Source organism: Tursiops truncatus, chromosome 21, assembly GCF_011762595.2.
Source record: "Tursiops truncatus isolate mTurTru1 chromosome 21, mTurTru1.mat.Y, whole genome shotgun sequence".
Lineage (NCBI taxonomy): Eukaryota > Metazoa > Chordata > Mammalia > Artiodactyla > Delphinidae > Tursiops > Tursiops truncatus.
Window position 1 is genome coordinate 18,704,857 of NC_047054.1, and position 17,926 is coordinate 18,722,782.

Below are 17,926 nucleotides of genomic sequence, written 5' to 3' on the forward strand. Positions count from 1 at the left end.
GATTTAGTCATGTTGGCTTTACATTTTTATTCTGGGAAGGACCTCCACGTCCCAGGGTAGGTATCTGAGTAGTATTCATCCAGCTCCCTGTCCTACTTCCTTTACCTAATTATGATGAATAAGAACAAAACGCGGGCTTCCCTGGTGGCGCAGTGGTTGGGAGTCCGCCTGCCGATGCAGGGGACGTGGGTTCGTGCCCCGGTCCGGGGGGATCCCACGTGCCGCGGAGCAGCTGGGCCCAAGAGCCATGGCCGCTGAGCCTGTGCGTCCAGAGCCTGTGCTCCGCAACGGGAGATGCCACGGCATTGAGAGGCCCACGTACTGCAAACAAAACAAAACAAAAAACAAAAAAGAACAAAACGCTATTTGTAACCATACATGTCCTTTATACTGAAACTGCAGAAAGTATAATTTTTCAGTACATGACATATTTTCATGCATACATCTATGTCTGTGCAATCCCAAGAATGAAGATACATTTCATAGTTTTCCTTTACTAACATTGTGGTTTTCTTTCCTAGTGAGTGAACAGTTTAAAAGCATGAATTCATAACTGCATTGTCATTTATTTCAACCTATTGCATACAGTGAATATAATGTGCTTGAAAAACACTTCGATGATGCCTTTGTTCTTTCCATATTAAATTTAACCATCCATGTCTATGAATTAAGTTTACTAGGAAAACTCACGTTTAAAAAAACTGTACAAGAAACAGCTGGATTATCACAATCAGCAAGGAAATGAACTCAAGAATTTGAACTAGTATGTCAGGAACACTTTGTCTTCATGGTAAACATTCACTTTATGCAAATCCCACTCGGCTTCATTTAATTAAAAAGCTGAAAAAGAAAGAAAATTCTGGGCTGAAAATAAAGAAAACACCAAGTGCTTTTTATCCCATTCTAAATTAGTATATGTAAATATAAAATAAAAATGTCACAGTTACATTATTTCACCTCATTCTAATTTTTATATCAGGGCAATTTCTCTGAACTAGTTCCTGTAATGGGATCAGGCTTGTGGTAAGAATAGGTCAGGGGTGGAAGCAGTTGTTTATAAGAACTTGAACTTGTGGTGTTTAAGTTTGAGTAACTTTTTTTTTTTTTTTAAATAGTTGATTAACAATGTTGTGTTAGTTTCAGGTGTACAGCAAGGTGGTTCAATTATACATATACAGCTATCTCTTCTTTTTCGAATTCTTTTCCCATTTAGGTTATTACAGAATATTGAGCAGAGTTCCCTGTGCTATACAGTAGATCCTTGTTGGTTATCTGTTTTAAATATAGCAGTGTGTACATGTCAATCCTAATCTCCCAATGGGTAACTTCTGTCAGCCGTTCTCATTGTTAGCTAGACCATTAGTTAAATCGGCATTTAAACTGACAATGTAGGGGAACAAAAGGGAATGGATTGAAACACATATTTGGAGTGGGCCCTTTCAACGTCCTAAACAAAATATTTTTTTCTGGTTATTTAATCTACAATGCATTTCTTAAAATAACTAAAGACTTTTGAGGATTTTATAATTTCATTATATTGAACAGCCAAAAAAGAATATATTATAAATCATAATAAAAATATCATCAGATTCTGATGAAACAACACAAATATGTATTTCTGTATGTACATATAGAAATACAAGTAAAAAGTAACTATTTTTCCTTTTTTAACTTCCCTAAGCAAAACTTTAACCTATGAAAAGAAATTTATTTAAGTTTGTAAAATCGTGAGTCAATTTAAATAACATTCTTCAAGCTTTTGTTGGTTATTTGTACCTTTCTGCTAACAGGTAGCAACTTTTTCTTCTAAAATCTTGACAACATAATTTTAGGACAACCAGAGATAAACCAATTCTTAACTAAATATTAAAAAAATATATTAATGGTTACTATAGTTGAAAAGCCATGTAGTTGGGAAAAAGTTCAAACTAGTAAGTTTAATACTTGAACATTTAAATTATAATATCCTAGGCATACGTTACTTCATCTTTCTGAACCTCGGTTTCCTCATTAGTGAAAAGAACGGTTGTTTTGGATGATTTCTAAAGTTCTTTCCAGTGCTAATATTTTATAATCTTGGTGATACTATATGCTAAAATTAAATACATGTATTATAAAACATTACATGAAACATTTAAACATATTTTAAATATGTTATCTATATTGGTTTACATTATATAATAAAGTAATTATGCAATACAAACTAACCTTTTTATTACCCTGTATCTGTTTCTGAGGAATTACTAAATTACAAGACAGAAATCATTGTGCTGATATCTAGGTGCAACTAGACATTGCTTCTAGTTTTTGAGATAACAAGTTATGACTTAAGTCCTGCAAGGGTAACCAATGCCATGAAGAGTCAGAAGTAAAATTCCTCAGAACATTAAGATACAGATGCTGTTCAATCCATATAATCCTTAACAACACTGATGGCAAAGCAGGTATATATGTCATGTGTAGATGAACACTTCGGCTTTCTCTGTCCTCAATTAAAAGACTGCCCTGAAGATAAAGCTGACTGAAGAATAAGGGTTAATGAAAAAAGAAAACCTGATCACAAAATATTTAAAACTATAAGTAAAGTTGAAAAACTTATAACTTAAAAGAAACCTGAGAGGGCTTCCCTGGTGGCACAGTGGTTGAGAGTCCTCCTGCCAATGCAGGGGACACGGGTTCGTGCCCCGGTCTGGGAAGATCCCACATGCCGCGGAGCTGCTGGGCCCGTGAGCCATGGCTGCTGAGCTTGCGCATCCGGAGCCTGTGCTCCGCAACGGGAGAGGCCACACAGCGAGAGGCCCGCATACCCCGCCCCCCCCCACACACAAAAAAAGAAACCTGAGAATTTATAGTTTCCTTTTTTTTGTTAAAAATAGTCCGCACATTTCCAGCGATGGAATACTAAAGATCACCTTTTAGCACTGCTAAAAGTATTACCATCATAAAAGCAAGAATAGTAATATGACCTTTATGGTCATTTTATACTTGCTAACTTTCTGGTGCTGGAAAGGTTAAAAAGGTTCTACAACTTTTTATATGTTGCTACATTCACAGGGTAAAAGGAACTTTGTATTTTCTTAATATTGAAATAGACTGAGAATCCTTAGTTACCAAGGTATTTGTTTATGCCAGGGTTTTTTCCAAACTGAAATATTTTTAGAAAACTGTTAAAATAATCTTTTTTTATATATTATTATGAAATGAGAAATACATATTTAATTTTGAACTAATCATTCTATTGTACTAAAATAAAAGTTTAATCTAGCAGAGTACTACCTAATTTATATTTAAAATAATCTTTTTCATAAAGAGTTATAAGCATTTGTTCAAGACAACGGAAATACCTGAGGCACAGAAGTGTCAAATATTTTGTTAAAATGTTTCTTAGAAAAGTATGAACTATTATTCTCCAGGTAATCATTCAATAGTTCATGTTTGGTTTTATTTTTTTATTATATAAATGTCCAAGTTGTATTCCAGTATGAATGTTTTATACTGATTTCATCACTCAAGAAATAAGTTCCCTCATTTCTATGTATCAGGGTCTGACATACTTTTTGCTCTTCTCACATTTACCTGTCTAATGTTGATGTATCATCTAATGGTTCTCATAGACTCATGCTTCTAATACTGTTTGGATAATAACTTTCCTAATAAGGCTTATTATAAAACATATACAATCCTTTTGCATCATACTTAAAAACGGTTGAATGCTAAAAACTGAATATATTCCTCTGATTTGGAATGTATTTTTTCAGTGTTGCAGTCTGTTTCCTCAGAGGGAGAAGCTGCCTTGGGTACCACAATCAACTTCTGTCTGGACTTCTGTCCACCTGCTGTCATGAATGAATCTCATGACAGTTCATGGTAGTCTATACATGGTAGTCTATACAGTTATAACACTGACTACTGTGGCTGGCTTATTCTCAAGTGAATACATGCCTGGTTAACCCTAACTCAGGTAGCAGTATAAGATGGATGCTACTTGGCAAGGGTATTGACCTGTACCCAGGAAGAACAGGTAGAGGCCAGGACCAGCAAATATGCCCCAGAAGCTCCCCTTCTCCTAGGCTAAAGGGATGCAAATATTCCCTTCTAGTGTGTAACTTTATTATTACTTAAAGTACATCAGGGATGCCGAGGGGCCTTGTATATACAAAGTCAAAGCACTTCTCCCTTTAAGTCTGGCTCTCTGCTAATGCTCCCTCACAATAGCAGATATTCAGGATTTAGATAAAAATGCAGTCCCTGACTTGCTGGGGAGTGATATTCCAAAAGTTCATAAACAAGCTTATTATTTGAAATCAAGTTTTTCTAGAGAACTATTAGTTAAAGTAGTAACTATTTCCTCAAATTCAGGGCCCCCAGAAGTCTGCTTCAGTCAGTATTCAACAGGACTTACTGATCATCTACTGTGTAGAAGAATATTATGAATAGAAGGGTGTTGCAAGAAAAGGAATGATTGAAAGTCATGGCCGTTATGTTTCTTCTCTAGAGGAGACAGACCTGGATACAATAAAGTATAACACAGTGACACACTTGATAAGATGGCAAAGAACAATTTAAACAAGCAAACAAAGGAAAAAACTGGGAACAAGTGAAATGAAGGGATAACAGCCTAAGCGAAAGGAGCTGATGGAGGAAAGACAAATTATGAGAACGGATTCCGTGTGCACCATACGGCTAAACCAGGAGTCAGCACACTGTGAATAAACTCTGCGGGCCGCAGGTCTCTCTTGGAACCACTAAACTAAGCTGCTCTAGGGCAAAAGCAGCCTAAGACAAGGCATAAACAAATGAATCTGGCTGTGTGCCAATAAAACTCTATTCATGGACACTGAACTTTGAATTTTATATAATTGTCACATCACAGTATTCCCTTTTTTCCAGTGATTTAAACCTTTCTTAGTTTACATGGCACACAAAAATTGGCAGTGGGCTAAATTTGGCCCAAAGGCAGTAGTTGCTAACCCTGCTCTAAACCACAAGGTACAGTGAAGACTGTGCTGGAAGATGAAACAGGTGGAACCAAACTTTAATATAACCCTTCCCTACGTTCAAAATGTATACAAGTCAAACTGCTGACATCCCAACTTGAGTGTTGGGATTATAAAAAATTTTATTCAGTTTCTTGATATTTTCTAGAAGGAACATGTATTAACTTTTCCTTCTTTCTGGTTAGCCATCAATGGATTTTGATGAAGCAGCAGCATAATCTGTGCATATCTTAAAAGATTCTGCATTATTCTCGAGTAAGTGATGGCTTATCGATGATAACGACTAAACACGGAGATAAATTAGGAGGCTGGGTGATATTCTGAAAAAGATACTAGGTATATAAATTAAGACAGCAGCAGTGGGAATAGCAAGTGTTGGAGACCAAACTGACTCCAAGGTTGCTACCTTGTATGATTATGAGAATAACAGTGTTGTAGGGAAAATGGGCAGGGCAGGAGACACAGGTTTGGAGCAGAGATGAGCTTGGCTTTGGGGTTGAGGGTGAGGTGTTAATGTGGTATTAAGGTCTGTTTCTAGATCTCAGGAGAAAGATCAGGATTTAACATGTATATTGGGGACTGAGAAGTAATCTAAAAGGAAAAAGGAAGGTCCAAGTGTGCCATGTTACAAAATCCAGGGCATAGCCTGTCCAAGAGGAGCTAGTTAGCTAAAGTCCTAGAAAGGTTACACGGGTTGCAGAATGAGAAGAGACATCTGGATTTGGTTATTGGGTGGCTACTGGAGACCCATATTACATGTAATATGTAATGTTTGTTCCTTTTCTCTTCCTGTGAAATATCTGAACAGGCACCAAATAGTGGTTTGCATTTTGTTTTGACTTCTCTTAATTAATTTATCTGTTCCCCAGTGTTTTAAAAAACCAGAATGTATGCGGTGCTCCTGAATGAATGAATTCTGTCCAATTGGGAGCAGGTTAAGTTCTCTACCAAGATCTTCAGCTGGACAGAATTTTCTTGTCTAATGTTCTCACTTGCTGTTCTCAAACTGGGAAAGAAGTCAGACCTCATGGTTACGTAATGGCACTCGGTCGCACAGAAATCACTTGTGTGGGTAAGGGGCAGCTGCTCTGATTTCATCTTGGAGCCAAAGAAGTGAACTCACTCCTGTTCCCCTGGCCTTGTAGCTAGTAGAACTTAATGAGTCACTGTTCTCAGGATTTTCTAACCTTTATATTCACAAGTGTTCTAAGGGGATGCGAGGGAGAAGTAGTTATGGCTGTCAGCCAGGCTTCTGCAGCCAAAAGCCCTGGGGCTCTCTTCTTTGTAACAGAAAATTACCAAATCCAGAAAAGTCTTCAGGTCTGAAGTACATGATCTAAAATAAAGCCCTAAAGAAATTCAGGACTTTATTAGGAGTTGGGAAAGGGATCTTTGGGAATGGAAACCTTTCTATTGATATACCTACAGTTACGCACGGTGAGAGCTGTCAAGTTTAACGACTGCTGAGGCCTCTTCTCTACAGCCTACACAGCGGGGCACTTTGGAAGAGTCTGGATAACGTTATTATTATACTAGGTGTGGTCAGAGACGTGGATGCTAGGTCTGGGGGGAAAAGACCAATAAAGCTAGTATGTGGAGTAAGGTGGGGGGACACGTGAACAACAGAACTTCTAGATCACAGGAGCTTCCTACTCTATCCCTCCTTTCAGGGGTTGCTGAGTGGTGGGGTTTCTGCCGGCGTAAGAAAGTTGTGTTTGCACAATAGAAATAACCCTCTAGAGCTTCCTTTGCTGTGTGTGTCTCTGCTCAGACCATGCGTTCTGAGGTTTGAGGGACTGCAGTGCGAAATCAAAAAACCTGGACTCTGAGTGTTCTATAAAAATCACTTTGGATTTATATGCAGGTTCCTGGTATCTATCTCTGCAGTATCAAATATTGATTAAAAAATCAGTCCGTGTTTAGAAGACTTGTATTTTATTATTCTGGATATTAAAGCTTATATTGTTTGTTAGTGGAAAAGGCATTTGACTATACTTTTCCTCAGCAGAATTAAACATATTTCTGTCAACTGTTCTGCTTTCCTCCCTCAAGTAATAAAACAGAAGTAGCCAAATCGAATTAAATTTTGTTTGAAGTGGTGGGCATACGCATGCATACGAATATTATTGTTTAAAAAAATTTGTCAGTGGTTAAGTCCATGGGTCAAAGTCTATTGCTGGAAAACTTCATCTGAGGGCTTGTTCCTGTAGCAGCTAAGTACAACAGCGTAAGGCTGGGATACGAGCTCTCATAGTTCTAAGTTATCTTGCATTTGTAAAACAATAGTTGGCCACAACTTGTCTTACTTATGAGATAAATATTATGGTTGTTATCCGAAAGATGAGGAAAACTGAGGCTCAGAGAAGATGAAAAGACTTGCCTGCGGTTACAGTTTTAAAGTGCCACGGTCCAAATCACATCTTCTCACTCAAAGTCCAGATCACTTTCCAATACACCACAGTGAAATACAACAATATGGAGAAAATAGTCCTTAAGATTCGATTTCCATTTGTACAATAGTATTACAAAGATTTAGCACTGTATTCTTTATGTAGATAAGATAGGACACACACAGAAGTGCCGCTATAGCACTCCAGCTCTTCTCTGAACCACCTCTAAGTCTTTGGTCCTTTACGTCATTCTTCAAAGCTGGAACTCAGCATCAGAAAGGCAATCCCAGTGAAATTCTCATCAATGATACATATTGTGGATTGATCACCACACCATTTCTGTGTTTTATTTTTGTACGGCTCAAGATTGTGTTTTATATCCCTACAAATGAAAGATCTACATCTAAGTAAGATGTAGAAAGGAAAGTGATATTGTTACATAGTGTACGTCCTGGGATTTTTTGCCTTGCTGTGCTTGTTCACTAGCATACTTTTCTCAAAATTCATTAGGAATATCTTTCATGTCTACCTATTATTCTGTACTTTCCCTTACTGAATGTCAATCCTTTTTTTGGTTATCATCTCTCAAAGTAACCAAAGCCATCATGAATTATAAGTATCTTGTTAAGACAATGGAGTAGTTTCTATGTCCATTGTAAGCTTAATTAATACACATTTTTATATTTACTTTTGATGCCAGCCAGCTCAGGATCATTTTGAGGTTGCAATAAGTATCTTTAGAGTCCAGGTGTCTGGAATAATGTTTACACACTCCACACACCCCTCTGGGTGTGTGGAACAACCTGACAACTCCATGGCGTATCATGTGATGTGAATTCCACCTTCTGGAGTTGTGCACTGTGGCAAACCAATACTCTCCTCTCCATTATGTTTCTATCTTAATGGTTCCTGTTGCAGTTAGGTAAGGAATAAATAAAAAATGTTTTTGAATAAACATATTCAATTAACAAGTATATGATGAGCACCTACTATGTGCACAACACTTTGGAGATATAAAAAAGGCATTTCCAAGGACCTTCTCTAAAATACCTTACGATACTCTAGAATGAAAAGAACTGCAACACACAAAAGTTACATATGAATACTTAATGAAAAATGAAACATGGTAAGGTGCTACTGAATAACCAAGTGCTGAAATGGCTAGTACAGGCAAGAGGTAGGTTAAGTAATTACTTCTGAGAACCCGCTACCTTTCAGGCACTACAAATTGATTATATAATTTATCCCTTCAAAATTCTCAGATAGGTATTAATTATTATGCCAAGTTTACAGATGAAGAAACAAGCTTAACAAAGCTGTTATCCAACCCCATAAAAACACTACTTTTAGAGGTGATGAAAACTGAGACTCAAAAGTTAAGTAACTCCAAGTCCCAAAGTTAGTGAAGAGAGAATGGAAGATTCAAACTTGGATCCGTGTGACTGCAGAGCCAGAGTTCTTATAACATACAAAATTATATACTGAATTTGAACTCAGATCTTGTGATTCTAAACATTATTTTTCCATTATACCATACCTCTCAAAGACAACCAAAGATTCGTAAACAGGAAACAAAATGATAGAATTACTAGAGAATGTTTCATGCTGTTTTCCTACTAAAACAGACTTGATATGTCAAATAGTTTTATAGAAATTTTTTGAAGAAAACTTTGAATCAGTGTGTCAGTGGAAAACAGTGGGAAAGTAATTACCCATAATGGAAGACTCTCATGTATGACCACTAGCATTTTACTCTTCTTAGAAAATGGAATAAGCCCTAAAGTTAATCTTTATTTAATACACAAGATGAATTCAGTGCTATCACTAGAATAAAATTCCTTCTTTTTCTGAACTATGGCTCAGATGGTAATTACATCAAATTCTTAATAATCTTTGATATTTCACTAATAATTTCAAGGGATTCGAGAGACCAATTAAGTTCATCAAAAGGTTCAGGGAAAATCTGTTCTTCACCAACTGAATCATGCAAATAAATACCAACAGTTGCCAATCCCAAACTCGCTAACAACAACAACAAAAAGACAAAAAATAATTGTAAATCACTGGATTGTACACCTGTAACTTATATTGTACATCAACTATACATCAAAAAGAAAGAGAAAAAAAACCTCAAAACAACAACAAAAAAACCCAAAACAACAGTTGCTTAATCTTTAGCGTAAAAAACTCCTGCTTAGGAAAAATTAAATATAAATGTGTAAAATCTTTATATCAGAACTAATGAGAATAATTAGCATCAAAGAGTTATTGAGTAATTAATACTATGTGCCATTTACTAAGTACCAGGCAATGTGCTAAGTGATTTACATCATATAATCTTTACAAATGTCCAAGTATGTAAACATTTCCCATTTACAAATGAGAGAACCAAGGTTTAGAAAAGTTACTTAACTTTCCCAAAGTCACTGAGCTAGTAACAGGTAGATCAGGGATTTAAATGAGGGAAGTTTGCTTATTGAAACTTAAAGATGATCTGGGAGAATTTAGTGATGGCATGAAACATGTTGATACTGTGGGGAAAAAACCCTTAAGACTAAAATGTGGGGACGATTTAAGGAAGTAGAGTAAACATATAACAGACTTTTATCCCTTTCAGCAAGTATATAGACCAAAAACAAAAAAAAATAGCAGTGTGAAGTACTCAGAAAATAGGAAGCGCATGAATGTTTAAGGTTTTGTGAGGTTTAAAATTAAAATAAAAATGAAAAGCAAAAAGATCATTCCTTATAGAAGAAATTAAAGGTTGTATATCAGACAATTCAAAATTGTGAGGAAATAAAAAATTAGTTTTAAAATAATTCTGGACATAGTTCTGTGCGTCAGAGGCATTTCTTGGTATAAAAGTTGTAATTCACAAACCTAAAACACAGATATCAAAGGCTACCAAAGGCCGGGGCATTACACCCAAGAGAGTACTTTGGCATTGGAGCCAAAGCCCCCGGCTAAAGGTGTTTTTCAGTTAGTAGATGGTGTTATGTTCAAATATGCATTTTCAGTAAAGGACATCTCTCGTCTTATCCAAAGTACTGGTATCATCTAAAGTAGGCAGAAGTGGGAGGTTTTTCCATTCTTTTTGAAGAAAACTGTTTATTTGTCCTGGCAGCTCATCTCAAAGTCAAGGAAATGGTCTTGGTTGAGAAAGTTTGTTTTTTTTTTTTTGCAAGCCTACTTCAATGTATGTCTGGCACAAAGGATTGGACTGATTTGGCTCTTGGTCACCAGGGTTTATGATTCATTATACTAAGCACTAGCTCTCATTGAAGATGGGCATCCACAATGTCTTTTCAGAAGTACCCAGGCCAAGACATACCTCTGGAATATGGAATACCTTTCCTCTTGCTATAATGATGGTGTCGAGTATCTCATTTTCTCATTCCCTACAAACTACTTTTATCCAATAGGAGCAAGATTTGGTTTGTTTTTTATTTATCAAATACTATAATGCTGGTGCCACAGACACGTGCTTCTGGGAATGCAAAGTGCTCCTTCAGAATGTGGTACTATGTTCATAACTGACCAAGCCTCTCCCATAGGATAATTCAGTGGGAAATTGTCTCTTTTTCTTTTTTTATTAACATGTCATCTTTCAACTATTCCCAGAATTATTTCTCTTGTCCTTTCTTTCATTTATTCCCTCTCTCACTCTGGCTTTTGCGATCACCTTTGCTTTCTCTCCAGTGAACTAGTTGGACAGAAACTGTTTTCACTATACTGCCAGGTTTTTAGAACTTAGCTGAGGATTTATCCAAATCTCTGGTATATATACTCCCTCCAGTCCTTTTGGCAACACTTGCTCTTGATGTTAATCATCTATTTATTATCATAATCATTCGCAAGAGAACTGATAAAATTTCTGAGAAAAAACCTTATTCTGAAGGAAAATGATGCAGTGGATTAAAAACAAACCCCAAAGCAATACCTGCCATTACTAAAGTAACTCTGGCATATATGCACGTGTTAGACTAATAAGAGAATAAAGCTTTCCAGATGCAAAGTTGGTATTTTTTCTCATAATGCTTCCCTCTACCATATTTTGTTAGCTCAGGGGGATGCTGTAAATGTAATGAAGGGAACACATATAACCTATTCTATCAACCTGACAAGGCAAGAGAATTTGATGATGAATGATTGGAGAGCTATGAAGTAGGAGGGCTAGAAGGATTTATGGAAGCTTGATGAACGACGCCTCACTGTATTCATGGAAAAGGTAGAATGCAGGAAAGCAGATACAAACAGAAGTTCTTAAGAGGCTGAAGAGAAATATTAGAAAGCTTTGAAGGGATATGGGAAGAGATGAATAAACTAAGAGAATGATTTAAAGTGGGCGTGGAAGAGCTGGAACAGCGCAGCAAACAGTGGAGTTTGCAAGAGTGGAGGCCAAAGCCAGAATCCTGCCTTCGTGTCTCTGTAATGACATGTCACAGTCTTTCGGTGCACTGGGTTTCCCAGGCTTTTTTGCTGAGCTCTGTTCTGAGTCTGTTTCTTGGCAGCTCCTCTTAGGGGTTTTCATCTAAACTATGTCAAATTTCATATTCACAAACCACTCTTGGGCGTGATTTCCATCTGACTCCTTACATCTCCACTTCCAGCCCCGTGAGGCCAGCTAACGGCAAGCCCAGTCCTTGTTTAGCCTGGTGGGCCCTTGGAAAGGGAGTGTGACTGTGACACAATAAGAATGGTTGATGCCACACTCATAAAGAAATAAGCATATACTCTGGTTCAGAAATGCTCACTATGAATATCTAGGGTGAGGCCTGGAATATGTATTTTGAAAAGCTTCCCAGGTGATTTACATGTCCACTCCTGCTAAAGAATCAGAGGATTAGAGATTTATACTACTAAATGACAATTACTTTTTGGGAAAAAAGGACAAACTTAAACTCTTCATATCATAACAAAATAGTGCTGTCAAATGTAACATTATTCTATGGAACGAGAAAAACAACTTTTCTCTACTTGTTCTAACATAGCAATATAATGACTAGGAAGATCTAGATAGGGGATAATATTCTTGTTAGATTTTGATGCTCTGATGTATAAGGAAAGCTGGAATTTGCTCTTTACCTTCCCCTATTTTCTGACCGTCAACTAAATAGGTTTTAAGAATCGCACAACATCCCTTACTATACTTCACCTTTTATTAAAGTAGACACCTTTCATGGACATGTAAATGCTGTAGGTTGAAATGAGTTAATTTAACTGTTTTTGACACGCTGAATAAAAACTTAAGAGAAATAGAAATACTCTTCTACAAATTCCATCAACAGAAAACATGCAAGTCAGACTAAGACTCAGAACCGTGATTCTCAATCGTAGGGCAGGGGGAAAAAAAAGAACATGAACTTCATCTTTCCTGGGCGTTACTTAACCTGAGATTTGATTAGTCTGACTTCACATTTCAAAACCAAAATTAGACAGCCAATGTCAAGAATAAAATCAAGAAACTGAAGGCTTTAATTGCCTTTCTTATTACTCTTCTTGCCCTCAGAACTAATGTTTTTTAAAAATTCACTTACGCTGCAGGCAGGATTAAAGGTAGATGGCCTCACAGCTCAGATCTGATACTCACATTTCTTCCACTCCTTTAGTACATTTATTTTTAATGGGTGTGAGAAGAAGAGATTGGAAATGTGCCTCTGTCTGTATGAGAAAACAGAGAGGTAGGGCTGAAGCGTCTTACTCTTCATTGTAAGCCCAGAATCAGATCTCTGTCACGGGAATAGTTCTGTGCCCCAGAAAAAGCTATACATTGCTGCCATCACCTATGTAGAAACATTCTCTTAATATAATTGCTCAGTTCACGTGCAAAAGGGACGTAAGGTATGAGATTTTATTTTCTATCAATATATCATTAGTTCTACTATCTCAACAGAAAAGAGTTTTCAAAATCTCTAAGAAAGGAAATACAGAGCCTTTACTTATTAATTAGAGAGAAGGATGGGTTATTAGAAGGACTCCCTAGAGAAAGAGAAAGTGGAATATTTATTCCTTTCAGAGAAGCTGAGGGAGGAATATGGTCAAGAAGTGAATCTGCCTAATTCATGACCCGGACAACTCTAATCTGGCACATCAGTTGTATTTGCTTTAGTGAAAAGTATAGTTTGGTTATAATAACATCATTTTGGAATAAATTTTCAACATCTTTCCATCCCCAATTATGAAAATATGTTGGTAAAAATCTTAGGAGATATTCATTATACAACTTCCAGTGACCAGACGTTATTTTATCATTTAATTTTCCCTTTCAAGTTTGCTTTTATTGGAAAAAAAAAGCTAAAACTTTGCAGAATTCAAAAGATGCAAGTCACTGGACACTGAACAGTAGCTTTTATGAGAAAAAAATTTTGCAAATGAAGTAAAAATCATGATGGACAGGCAAACCAAGACAAGAAGAAATTTTGATAAATTCCACAAAATTTAAAACATTTTGCTATCTGTTTATGTACATATGTAATATGCATATAACATGTATCTCTAAAATAAAACTATGCTATGCTAGGCAGCAGGAACCATGCCTTATATCTCCTTCATATGGTCTATGCAGAACACATGGCAGGTGCTCAAAAACTTGCTTAACAGAGTTTAAAGTCACTTGGCAAATAAGTTAGCTACTTTATATTAATCCTTAAATATATATTAACCAATGAAATTCTATTTATTCTATTAGTTAAAAATGAAAACAGTCACATTAGTATAATGATATTACCTGTAAGGGTAGCCGTGGTACTTGGAACGAAATATTGAAAGTAGAAAACTGAAGAAGAAGACCACCAGGCCTAATCCCACTAGACAAATGACTAGAAAGAGACAGAAAACTCCATTGGTCTAGACACACACAACCCAAATGTTTATATTTTTTAAATGCATTCAGTTAATCACAGTATACTTACATGTAACAGTTCATGGCACACACAGGTACAACAAACCAGATAATCATTATTTTCCACATTCTTCTCAATGAAAATGTACTATTTGGGGTATGAAAACAACAAAAGTGATCTAAGTCTTCTGGTGGTTTTCTTCTCTCACAGAATTCCTACAAGTACTAAAATGCCCCCAGAGGGACGAGAACAAAACACAACAAAACATGTGATAAACCGCAAACAAGATTGTCAGCCCCTGCCTTGTGAACTACTGGCTATGTTAGCAGAGACATTTGCATTATTAGAATGTGCAATAGAATTTTATTTTCAGATGCCATGGAATATTTACAGAGAAATGTAATTTTAGGTTATTGGCTAGATTATTGCCTCAGTAAAAGCCTGTTCCTTACAAATAACAGTTCGTCCCAGCGCACTGAAGGCTAGGAACAAAAGCTTGGGGAGTGAGAAAATATGAACTCTGTGACAGTCAAAGCAGGAGAAAATCCCCCTAAATAGCTGGTAATAGTGTCTCGGTATTACTGTTTGTTTGTTTTACAAAGGAACACACGGTGTATTTTACAGCAGAATGTGCTTAGGCTGTGGTCTAGGTTTTCAGTGTCACTTTGTCCAAGGCAAGTCGACAACAGGGAAATTTCTTTTCCTTTCTGTTATGGTTAGGAAGATTTTACTCTAAAGTAGATGACTAATCAAATATATATAATATACATAATAAAAATGTATGCAAATACATATATTGGATTTTAATTAAATAAGATACATTGCTATTAGTAAAATAAACAAAACAAATGCTTAAAAATCTGAGCCAATTAAATACAGGTATGTTTAGAATAAAAGAAAACAGGTATATTTAGAGAAATAGAAATTTATTTAAATCTGTTCTGTAAATAAGTAGAAATTAGTTCTCTTAATAAGAAATAGCTAACCGTTTCTTAAGAATAAAACATTTGTGCGATACTTGTATCCTTTCGTTAGTTTCAGGGAATTCTTTAAAAACACTGAAATATCTAATATAATTAATTATAAAAGAAAGGGGAAGACAAAAGAGATTAAACACACTAAGACAGACGGAAACAAGGAAGATTAAACGGTTCTATATGCTGCTATAGTGATGAAATACGATTTTTAACTTATTCTAGCGTATAAATTAGACCAGGTTTAATTACAATCCTGGAAATCAGGGAGTAGGTAAGGTATGGCATTGTTAAAACATGGTCTAGAAATCTGTCAGTTTTCTTTCAACTCTGTAGGAATACCATTCTCTCAGTTTTGAGAACAAATTGCAAAAAGTCCTAAGTGCTTAATAGCATTGAGCTGCAGCCTCTGTGGCATTTCATTTCAGGTAACACTCATGAAGGTGAACTTCAAATGAATATTGGCAGAAAGCAAAGCAAAAACAGTTGCTGAATACCGCAGAAATGAAAAACACCTTTTTTTCCTGAGATTGTGGAATGTCCAAGTATGACAGACACTAGCCACTAGACATAGCAACTGTGCTTACAATAATCTTAGTAAACCCAGAATTAATGACATGATGCTTTACTTTCTACTTCCTACATTTGGCATTACCAAATACTTCTTCCTTTCCTCTGTCTTTTTCTCCAGAAGCTGAGTAAAACACTTTTTCACTCCCTTTGCCGCTTTTGGTAGCCTCATCTGATTGTGTTTGATGGAAAATAAGCCTCAAAACGTGATCAAGTAAGACAGAGTATATTACTTGATTCTATGCAGTGGAACAAAATGATGCTACTCAAGTACTCGCACGTAGGGGAGAGGACCCGAGACAGGAGTCAGTAATGACCCAACAAACCACTGCAGCCCATACGAGATAACATACTTGTGAGAAGAAAATGCTATGACGACACAGACGCATTCTGACCTGGGCAATAATAATCACAGTACTTGTATTATATCAAAAATAAAAATCACACTGGAGTCAAAAGGGATAATTTAAAAAATATATTTCCCATTCTCCACCCCTTCTGTCTGTTTCTCGCCCCCCCACGCACACACACGCACACACACTCACACACACACACACTCACACACACACACAGACACACAAATAAATAAACTGGCAGTGGGTGGGGGCTGGAGTGATTATTTATATATATATAATTATAGACCTGCAATTTAAAAATTACATATTTCTTACTATTTTAATATGAAGGATACATGATAAATATATAAACACATAAGAATTTGTCCTTATAAATATTACTTGCCAGTCCCAAGAACGTCACATTCTTTATTCAAAACATAAATCATAAAATGATGTTCTGAGCAATGATTAACTAAAGAAAGTAATGCGTTCGTCGCTTGTGTAGTTTCTTTCTAACAGTGTATAGATGGCGTCATGGGAAAACAGAGGGTAGACTAAAGTGTCTGTTACATCCAAAACATTTCAACACTTAAGATACCTAAGAATTATATTTAGAAATCACTATGACTGATTTACATACATGTCACCATAACTAAAATTCCCATAAAAAATAAGTCTGGATTTTATTTTAAACTTCTTAATAAATTATGAGTCTTTTCCAGATGCCTGTGTTCCTCACGCATACATTCTGGGTTTTAAAAAGGGTTCAGAAATGCAAAGCATATTGAGAAAAATCTTAATTATAGGTTTCTGGAAGCATAATCGTAAGCTCACCTGGGGACTTTATATTAATTATAGAAAGATCTGTGGCGGGAAATACTGAATGTAAGGCTGTCTGTCCTTTCCTAACCTCTCTCTGCTCCTCAGGGCAGAAGATTTTTCCCATGTGTTTTTTCCCTTTTCCTGCCAAATATATGTTACTTTATAAACATGTATTCTTTTTCTACAACTCCCTTCGAGGAACAGTTCTGTCAAAGGATAAAATGTAGTCACCTTGTTAAGACATAGTGCTGGGAGTTGGTAGAGTTGTAAATCTTGGAATATCATTGGAAAAGGCAAAGACACTGGAAAACATGGTATCACGAAATGCCCCCTTTCTAAATGTTGCTAAAAGGAGGTTTTGAAGGTAATCGGAAGTATAGTATTTCAGGGTACAAGATCTATGCAAAAACTTCTCTCTCTGAGTCTGTCCTTGAATGCATACCTGATTGTTGTGGCACAGGAAAACATATCATTAGCCAGTAAAACCTCTGAAGACTCTGCCCACAGAATTTTCCACCTCTTCCTGTAGGGTGGACATGACTACAGAGACTACAGCTTCAGCAGAGATGCGTCAGAGCACCCCAACCAAGGGTGAATAAGAGCTCTTCTTTATATCCAGTTCCACAGAAAATCACCCAGTCCCATTTTGGAAGAAATGTATTTTTAAGTATTTGCCACACACACATCCAAGAAACAGAAAAAAGTAAGGAACACCACAACTGTCTTCAAACCAGAACATTTCTTTAGAAGTTCATTTACAAAGGACTTTTATCTATTTCCCATTTGATTTAAATGAAGCTTAAGACTAAAACAGACTTAGAAAAATACCAACACAGAGACTTACTCCGTCTTTTTCCAACATCGCCTTTGGATGTTGCCGCTTCATTTAGAAGAACCATCCCCATGGTGATAGCAGCGTCTATAGTAGTTGTCAAGGAAACAGTAGAAATAGATGCAAATAAAATCTATTAATTTTTCTGGATCTGAACACAA

The 17,926-nt window shown here is 36.3% G+C and overlaps 1 protein-coding gene across 8 annotated transcripts in view; it reads right to left on the reverse strand.

Moving 5' to 3' along the window:
* Nucleotides 1-365: 365 nt before the first annotated feature.
* TUSC3 (tumor suppressor candidate 3) overlaps nt 366-17,926 on the reverse strand; it is a 181,580-nt gene continuing 164,019 nt past the window's right edge. For 2 of the 8 annotated variants that reach the window (XM_073798630.1, XM_019921442.3), the window contains 2 exons: nt 17,778-17,852; nt 366-840 (listed from right to left, as the gene is read on the reverse strand). In XM_073798630.1, coding sequence (XP_073654731.1) covers nt 17,820-17,852 — 33 coding nt within the window. In that variant the 3' untranslated portion in view covers nt 366-840; nt 17,778-17,819. Of the gene's footprint in view, nt 841-7,377; nt 7,441-14,109; nt 14,206-14,298; nt 14,454-17,777; nt 17,853-17,926 lie in introns of those variants that run through there. The other 6 variants (XM_019921440.3, XM_019921441.2, XR_012328974.1 and 3 more) reach the window with 6 other exon arrangements.